General features: G+C 53.4%; 1 protein-coding gene across 1 annotated transcript; it reads right to left on the reverse strand.

Moving 5' to 3' along the window:
* Positions 1-7,566: 7,566 nt before the first annotated feature.
* Positions 7,567-8,309, reverse strand: SPMIP1 (sperm microtubule inner protein 1). Its single transcript, XM_061637777.1, has 2 exons — positions 7,803-8,309; positions 7,567-7,638 (listed from the first exon to the last, which is right to left on the reverse strand). Exons 1-2 carry the CDS (start codon positions 8,307-8,309, stop codon positions 7,567-7,569), a joined length of 579 nt encoding a protein of 192 aa, XP_061493761.1.
* Between the last annotated feature and the right edge of the window lie 923 nt (positions 8,310-9,232).

Genomic DNA, 9,232 nt, shown 5'->3' on the forward strand with positions numbered 1-9,232 from the left:
CAGCCTCCCCGCCCTCGCCCACCATGCCGGGAGAAGGCCTTCATCTGGCTCTCCCGCCAGGAAAAGGAGGCGGCTCTGCGGCAGCTGGCAGAACTGCAGGCGGAGGGAGAACGCCGGCATCAGCAAGACAAGGAGCGGCAGGATTTGCGGGTGAGCCCTGTTGGGGCCAGGAGCATCATGGGAATGCAGCCGGTGACGTCCTCTGGCTCTGAACCCTGGACCCTTCATGCAGGGGCAGTTGCCTTTATATCCTCCCCCCATGAGTGGTGACCCCCATCCTAGCTCTGGGGGGCACTGTAGTTTTGCCCCCAAACCATGGACAGCTCCAAATTCTCACCCGCTGCACACCCGCACAAACAACACTCACGCTTTGCCATGTGCAGAAGGGGGGCGGCGCTCTTTAATTCAGCCTCCCCCAACGTGGCACCTTCCAGATGTTCTTGGACTGCAACTCCCATCAGCCCCAGCCAGCATGCTGATGGGAGTTGTAGCCCAAGAACATCTGGAGGTTGGGGGAGGCTGCTTTAACACGATTTGGAGTAGACTTTTCTGTAAAACAAACTTTGCTTTACCTGAGTGGCATCCAGACAAAGAAAAGCATGATCCATTCTGTGTCCTAACTCTGCACAGATCAGGTAGCTCAGCAGCAGAGCATCCGCCTGGCATGCAGAAGGCCCCAAGTTCAATCCCATGCAGCATCTCCAGGTAGGGCAGGGAACGTCTCCTGCCTGAAACCCTGGTGAGCTGCTGCCAGTCAGTGTAGACAATATTGAGCTAGATGGACCATGCGTCTGACTCGGTAGAAGGCAGTGTCCTGTGTTCCTATCTAAATAGTTGAAAAGTGAGGGGGAGGGTCTGACTGACTTGCCATGTGCCCCATGGGGGGGGTGGTGATACAGAGGAGGCCTCTCACTAACAAATCCATAGCGATCCCATGAGCCGGTCATCCCATAACTCTCATCTATATTACTAGCGATGGGAGGAAAGGGTTACAGCAGGCAGCTGGCCCAAGCAGAGAGGCATTCCGTCAGGAAAAGTTGCCAGAGTGATGCGGATTCCACTGTCTTTTGCTCTTCAGTTCCAGGAGAGGTTGTCTATTGCCAAGCATCGCAAAGCTGAGGACGATCTTTTGGGAGGCAGCCCGTTCCCGGCAGAATGTGAAGGCCAGGTAAAGGCCCGCTTTGCTCCAAATGGTGGCCTGGGAGTGCCAAGGTTCCTGAAGAACATCCAAAGAGCCCAGCTGGTGGATCAGGCTAAAGGCCCGGCTAGTCCACAGCCAGTGCTCACAGTGGCCGACTCAATGCCCGTGGAAGGCTTGCGCAAGGCACTCTCCCCAACTTGTACTGCTGAGCAACTGGCATTCAGAGGCACACTGTCTCTGGATAGCAGAGGTAGAACATAGCCGGGGTAGCACCAAAGCATGGCCAGGTTGGGCCCTGGCCGAGGGCCCCTCGGGTCACAGGGGCCCCTGGATAGAGTGGGAAAGGAGTAGTGCTCCCCTTCTGCAATCCGCGGGTAGCTGCTGCGGATCGCAGGGAGGGAGCTTGCAAGCTGCCCGCCCGTTCGCTGGCTTCACCTACCTGTCTTTCCTGTCTTTTGTGGCTGCGCGTGCAGGGCTGCCATTAACCAAGATGGCGGCCGAGGTTTCCCTAAGGTGCTGATGCCCCTGCCACCATCTTGGTTGATGGCAGGGATGCGTGTGCATAGCACCAAGCACGTCAGCCCCTTAGGGAAACCGTGGCCACCGTCTTGGTTAATGGCAGCCCTGCGCATACAGCCACAAAAGACAGGAGAGACAGGTAGGTGGTGCGTGTGTGTGCATGCGTCCGCATGTGTGTGCAGGGCCCAGGGCAGGGTGGTGCCCAAGGACCACTGCATACCTGGCGCCAGCCCTAAACATAGCCCTCATGGCTAGTAGCCACTGATGGCCTCCTTCTGCTCAGTGAATTTGAGCTTTTAAAACTATCCAGGTTGGGAGTAAATTCCAGTTGAACTATGCACTGTCCTGAATCTTCCAACATTCAGCTTCATTGGATGTCCACAGGTTCTAGCGTTACAGGAGAGGTGAAAAACTTTTCTCTCTCCACTTTCTCTGCCGGATCATGACAGCCCCCCCCCTTACTCATCTTTTCTCTGAGCTAAAAAGCCCCAAACCTTTCCTGTTGGGGAGTTGCTCCAACCCTTTAATTATCTTGATTGCCGTTTTCTGAACTTGCATCAGGAACAGGAGGGTTGAAGGCAGGTGTCCTCTGGGCCTTCCTGAGAAACTTTAAGACAACCATTCTGCCGATTGCTGGAGCTGGAGTTCTGTATAGTGTCAGAACTGCTTGCATGCAAGAAATCAAAGGATGGCTTCTTGCAAGTCCAAAAATACCCACCCACAGAGGAGGCTGCCTGTTGCATCTCTGCATGACACAGAGGCTGTGCCTTTGCCTCCTTCCAATCAGCTTCTACTTCTCCAATTCGGCAGCAGAGGTGATTGGGCTATTCAGCTATTTGCAATGCAGACATGCAACAGAACTGCTCACACTGGGAAGAGTCTGCCCGTCGCATCTCTGCATGGGCCCCTGCTCTGGGCTTGCCAACTGAAGGTTCTGGGACATTATTCAGTTCTTATGGGCTATTGGCCCGGCTCCTTGAGTGAGTCTTGCTATCATCCTGCATGGGCCCGAAGATAACACCCACCTCTCCCTTGCACAGCACGCAAGTGGCCAGTTTTAACTTCCGCCCTTTCCCTTCCAGCAAGGCCATGCAGGGCAGAAAACAGCGGTGAAGCGTCACCTGGAGAAGGTGAAGCGAGAGCGGACGTATGTCATGCAGTCCAAGAGGGAGAGGTGAGAAAGAGGGCGGATGGGGGGGTAGGCTTGTGGGCAGAAAGCAGCAGCTACCGGGCAAAGAACAGAGGAGGAGCCCGGCTGGATCAGACCAAGGATCCACTGAGTCCAGCACTGAATTTCCTGCAGTGGCAACAAAGCAGCCTTGCCTAACCTGACGCCCTCCAGATGGTTTGGACTACAACTCCCAGCAGACCCAGCCAGCACAGGCGTACTAACTTCTGGGAGCTGTAGTCCAAACCATCTGGAGGGCACCAGATAGTAGAGACTGGGGGCTCCAAGGTCACTGGGGCAGTGAATCCACTCTGGGTTTTACTCTGAACTTTCAAGGTGTGGAAACCTATACACACATGCACACCAATTTATAATCAGTACCTCGGGCAACACTCCTTTAAAGTTCAGACAAAAACCCGGAGCGGATTCACTGCCCCGCTGACGTCGGAACCACCAGTCGCCACTGGCACCTGGTTGAGGAAAGCATCGATGAAACAAATGCTTCAGCCAGAGCTCCACCCTGAAAACGTGACATAACAATGGATGATTCTGAGGATGTGCAAAGTGCCCCCCTGCTGCCTACCCAGGAACCACTTGTGGGGCATGGGAACCTTCCCAGTTGGGGACACTTTCAGGCTCACTTACACGTCTTTTTTGAAGCTGAATGCCCCTGGGACCCGTTGCCTACCACTCTTTCTCCATTCCACAGGAACACGCTGAGGTTCAAGGAGCTGCTGAACCCCCTGGTGGCCCATGGGGAGGAGAGTCCTGAGCCAGGACAGCCAGAAGATATGTGAAAGGAGAAGGAGAAACCACCCCATCCAACCCCCTCCACCCTGCCTGCCATCCTGGGCTCTGCCTGGAGTCTGCTCCCAGCCGATGCCCCTGACTGGTCTCTGTTTATTAAGCATTCATCCTTATTTGTTTGCAGGGAGTTTGGAGGGCGCTCTGTCAAAGCAAGGGCTGTATAGGGAAGGGGGAGAAACTGGATTTTGTTTGCATTTTAACGAGAAACTTTCTAATTCACACTTCTCAAACCAATACATGAATCCAAACGCAGCCATCCTTCAAAATCTGCACTTCTCTGAATTTGGCGATGTACTTCGCCAACCAAACAACCTGTACAAAAAATGCTTTTCATTAGGAAAACTGCTTGCAAAAATCATTCCAAACTGCCGACAAAAATGGGTTCATTAGGATAAATTCACACTAAAATGCTGGTGCATTTTCATGAGGGCTTTTTTTTTTTTATTAATAGCAAGTTGCTGCAGCAATGCGGAGGACTGAATTCGAGATTGGGGGGAAATGAGAAACCGAGTTTGGCAGATGCATCCACCCTTTGTGCTATCCCAGACTTTCCAGGGCATTTTTCCACCACTTCCCTTATCACAAAAGTCCGCTCTTTTGGGGAAGCTGTTGTTTTGTGCAAGACCTCCCCGTCAACTATAACTGAGCAGCCTGAAGCTACCAGGATGCGGCTGAATCCCACTTGGTAATAGCAACAGCCTGGAAGCACCCCGACTTCCAAATGCATTCTGCAGCTGCCCCGCTGCATTTGAGAGCCCTTCTGCTTCACCTGGACCGCTGCTCAAGGGCCCCGCTTGGAAGCAGAGTGTCTAGATCACCAGAAAGTAGTAGTGCTACTCTCTCCTGCACTGGTCGGGGTGCATCTGGAGGACTCTGCCCCGTTCTGGATGCTAAGCAGGACAGTGACAACCCAGAGCATGTCTAGAGAGGGCAATCATCCTCAGCCATCCAGAAACAATTTCTTACTGTTGGCACGTATTTACTGCTCACCAGCCAACTCCTTTGGGCAGTTCACAACAGTTTTAAAGTCAAGCAAAGACAAAACACCATCGAACAAAATGAAAAATTATGAGCAGCAAAATTCAGCAAGTGAAAAAGAAAGTCCCATGAGCAATGATTGAAAGAGCTCGATATGTTTAAGGGGAGACGTGACACCTGTCTTTAAATGCATGAAAGCAGTGGTGGTTACTGACTCCATGTCAGTCGGGCAGTGGAATCCACTCTGGGTTTTAGTCCAAACATCCAAGGAGCTGTCCAAGGTGCCTTGAAAGTTTGGACTGAAACCCAGAGCAGATTCCACTGCCCCACTGACACGCAGCCACCAGGTGCCATTGCCTGAAAGGCTGCCCCTCAGCTAACGGAGCAGCCTTGCCCTCTGTTCTTCAAACGGGTAGGACTACAACCAAGGGGTGGATATTGCAGAGAAGCAGATCTCAGCTGGATGTCAGGAGAAACTCCCTAACGGTATATGCTGTTTGACAGTGGAGCCGGCTGCCGTGGGAGGTGATCAGCTCTCCTACACTGGAGGTATTTAAGCAGAGGACGGATGGCCGCCAGTCAGGGATACTGTAGTTCCGTCCTGCATTGAGGGTGGGGGTAGACCAGATGACCTCTAAGGCCCCTTCCAACTCTACCATTTTCTCCCATTTCACTTTTGTCCTTCTTTCCCGCAACTGCTGATCTCTGTGGGTTTTTGGAACACAGAGGTGCTCCATCCTCCTGGAATTGCAGGGCTGAGGAGAAAGAGAAGCAGCATCCTGTCTGAAGCTGCCTGCACCTCTTTTATTTATTTATTATTTCATTTATATCCCGCCCTTCCTCCCAGCAGGAGGAAGACCAAGCAGGATAGGAAGGACCAACAGTGGCAGGTGCAGCGATGGGGGGGGGGGGCAAGCCCCTGATCTTCTCCAACGTGCAGCTCACAGGACACAAAACCCAAAATGCAGGACTGCGCACCTGCTCTTTGGAGGCGATTGCTCTCAGCACTCGAATCTAGCTACGTTTCTAGCAACAATCCAGGGAATGGGAGTTGAAACCAAGCCTATCTGGGTTTGGCCCAGGCTGTGAATCCAACAGATACTGCCTTGAGTTTCTTAGCGTGAGGTGGGATACAAATGAGTAGTATTTATTTGGCACCAGGGGTGTTTGGAACTTACGCCAATGCAGGCTGCGGCTGCCCACCTCATGTTTCATCAGTGCACCAGCATCTGAGGCCATGCCCACAGCATACATTTAAAGCACATTTATCCCAAAGACTCCTGGGAACTGTAGTTTAAGGGTACTGGGAATGGTAGCTCTGTGGAGGGTAAACTACAGCTCCCAGGATTCTTTGGGGCAAAACCACGTGCTTTAACGTTGCCTTAACTGTGTTTTAAATGGGTGGTGTGGATGGGACCCAAGTGGGCTCTTTATTACCTTCCAGGCAAGGCGTTTGATCTATCTCAGGGCCAGGGGCCAAATGCGGCCCTCCAGAGCTCTCTATCAGGCCCTTGGAACTCTTCCCAGGCCACAACCCTCACTGGCCCTCCTTCACACTTCAGATGTTTTTGCCTGGCAGGAATGGGCCCTTGCCCTCCCATCATGCCTCTTGCGTGCCTAGAGGGAAGACAGCGAGGGGTGGGTGAGTGCACGGAGAAACGAGCCTACTCTACAAAGGTAAAATTTGCATCCATCGCTCCACCCACTTTTGTCTCAGGTCTACAGGAGGTTGCCCAGAACAGAAGGTGGCTGTTGGCCTGGAAATTTTTCCCTACCCTGCTCTAGCCTCTAGAACAGGGACAAGGGACCTGTGGCCCTTTAGTTGTTGCTGGATTCGCAAGTCCCGTGCGCCACAGCCAGCGTGGGCAATGGGCAAGGCTGATGGGAGTTGTCGTTTGGTAACGTCTGGATGGCCACAGGTTCCACACCCCGGCTCTCAAGGGCCCTAGCCAGTATTGTAGAGCCCCTCGTCCCCTTTGCTCTGTCAGCTTAATCAGCAACACACTCTCAATGGTCTTGGCACTGCAGAAGCTTCACTGGACACATACGGAACTCATTTCCCACTTGGAAACCCACCAAACTCTGAGCCTGAGTGTATTTTTGAAGTGTTGCTCAACTTATTCTAAGGCTTTTTGGAGCTCGCTCACCATTAAGGCTGTAAAAGGGCTGGAGGGTTAATTTGATTCTACTTTCTTATGTTTTAGTGCAATGCTTTTTTCTCACCTCACCCAAGCCTACCTATGCAGTAAATAACTAACACCATTCAATTGTGCTTTGCAATTATTGTCATTCAAGTGGAGAGGATCCCTGGCTTTCCAAAGGGAAGGCCTCCCAGATGGAGACCAAGAAGACAACAGCGCTTAAAAGAAAAGTGAATAGGAAAATTCTGCCCGATGCAGCTTTTCCTATCACTGTCACACTGTTCCAGCTTCCAACCCTGAAGGCTCATCTTGGGGCTGCCGAGAGTGAAGGCAAACCCCAGCTGGAGCTGAAGCAAGAACAAAGTGCTATCAAGGGTTTAGCAACAAACCCCAGTGCCTTGTGACCATTCCCCAACCACCCATCTCACGGGCATCTCTGGTGTTAGGACTGCAAACTGCTGGATAATCTAACTGCCATTTTGGTGTTTTGAGCTCAGGGTGAGGTGAAGAATGATCCAAGGACACCCAAACTGCACTAGGCTGCTCCCCCTTATAGGCTCCACCCCCACAGCCACTAAAACCCACCAGGCTCCACCCCCTGACTCACCCAAACCCTGCCAGACCCCACCCCTGACCAGCCCAATCAAGTCAAGAATGGCCCCTGACTCCACCCCTTCACCAGGTGTTTTTAAAGTCCCACGCTGGCCCCCTTAGGAGGGAGGCAAGGGAAGGCACCAGAGCGGGAGACCCAAGCAATATCAAAGGCTGAGTTTTGTTTGTAGCCACGAAACCACAAGAGGGCTGTGTCTCGCTCAAAGGGCCACATCCCGTGGGTTCAACAGGGAGAAGGCTCCATTCTTGCGGAAGAAGCTCTCGATGCGGCACTTCTGGGTGGGGGCCACGTGGGCGGTGGCCAGCTTCCCTGGGGAGACACAAGGGGATCAGGGTGGAGAAACCAGAATGGAGCGCTGCAACCTCACTTGATGTTGCAGCACTAGCCATGGCCTCTTTCCACAGGGCCCAGGGCATCCTTCCACACCCCTGGGACCAGTCTGCAAGTGGCCCTCAGCAACGCCTGCAACTCTTTGGGCCACTCACCCATCTGCCAGCCATAGTTGAAGTTGGTGGTGACAGGAAACGTATACTTGTCCTCCGGGTTCAGGAGGAGGCGGGTCTTCAGGTAGCGGTGGCGCCCTTCGTCCTCATGGGAGATGCCCTGGTACAAGAGAGAGCGCACCTCCCGGGGCGCCGGCCTCATCTCGGCCTCCAGGATCATTGCATCGAGCCCAGTCAGGTCGCGCTCCCGTGGTGGCCCCACAGCGGCTGGGGGCTGGGGAGGGCGAGAGCTGGGGAGGACAAGCGGAGGAGCCTTCACGGAAGGGAGCCGGAGGGTGTTGTCCATGCCCTTCTTGCGCCGCTCCCGTTGGGCCTCCTGCTTGGCCTTCACGAGGACCCCATACTTCTGGTGCCAGCCAAAGCGGAGCATGATCTCTTTGAGGTACTCTTCTTTCCAGAAGTTCTGCTGCAAGGTGTCCATGTTCAAAGGGCGCGCCATGGCCGCTTGGAGCGAGGACAACAAACGGGGCCGCTGCTACCACCACCACCTCGTACCCCCCCTCCCCAATCCCCAGCTGTTTCGCTCAGAGCCGGCCTGCAGAGCCACCCCAGCTGCGACAAGCTGGCCAGGAGTCCAGAGGCACCCTGCCGGGTGAGATGTGGCCTTTGACCCTGCTGAGCACCAGTGGTGAGCACCATATTTGGGTGACCGTTGCATCACAAATGCTGTCGTTAGCCCCTTGTGAGCTCACAGGTCACCCTGCTCCACCAGGGACTCAGGAGCAAAGGGGGCACTTGACTGTCCCCATGAACTTGAGAAGGAAACTACATACCCAGCCCACCACCAGGTATCAGTTGGAATGCTACCTATGCGCCAGTTTCCCTTTTCGTAGCATTGTTAGGGCTTTTTATGTCATCCAAGGCCCCCCGGAAATGGTGAACAGCATTTTTAATACAATAAAAGAACTGTAAGAACAGTAAACAACGCAAGGCAGCAAACACAAAAGGATTGAATAGCGGCTAACCTGCAGTGAACCAGCCAAAAGTAGGACGGCAATTTCAACATTATTAGCCACGATTAAGAGTTCATGAATGCCATCCTAGCCCCCAGCTTGCCCTACTGACCATTGGCAAGCACTCTGTACCCCCCGCCAGCGTGGGGGTTTGTCTTCCTCGGGCAAAGGCAAGCCCAGGCGTTAAGGATGCCACTTACTTCCTCTCCCTAGAGCATTTCTTTTCCTTTTGTTACATGGGTGGGGCAATACTCCAGTAGTGGTTACCATGTCAGACTGGGACCTGGGGGACCAGGATTCAAATCCCCACGCAGCCATGAAACTCACTGGGTGACCTTGGGCAAGTCACTGTCTCTCAGCCTACCCTACCTCACAGGGTTGTTGTGAGGATAAAATTGGGAGCAGAAGA

This window comes from Rhineura floridana, chromosome 8 (assembly GCF_030035675.1).
Source record: "Rhineura floridana isolate rRhiFlo1 chromosome 8, rRhiFlo1.hap2, whole genome shotgun sequence".
In the NCBI taxonomy this organism is placed as follows: domain Eukaryota; kingdom Metazoa; phylum Chordata; class Lepidosauria; order Squamata; family Rhineuridae; genus Rhineura; species Rhineura floridana.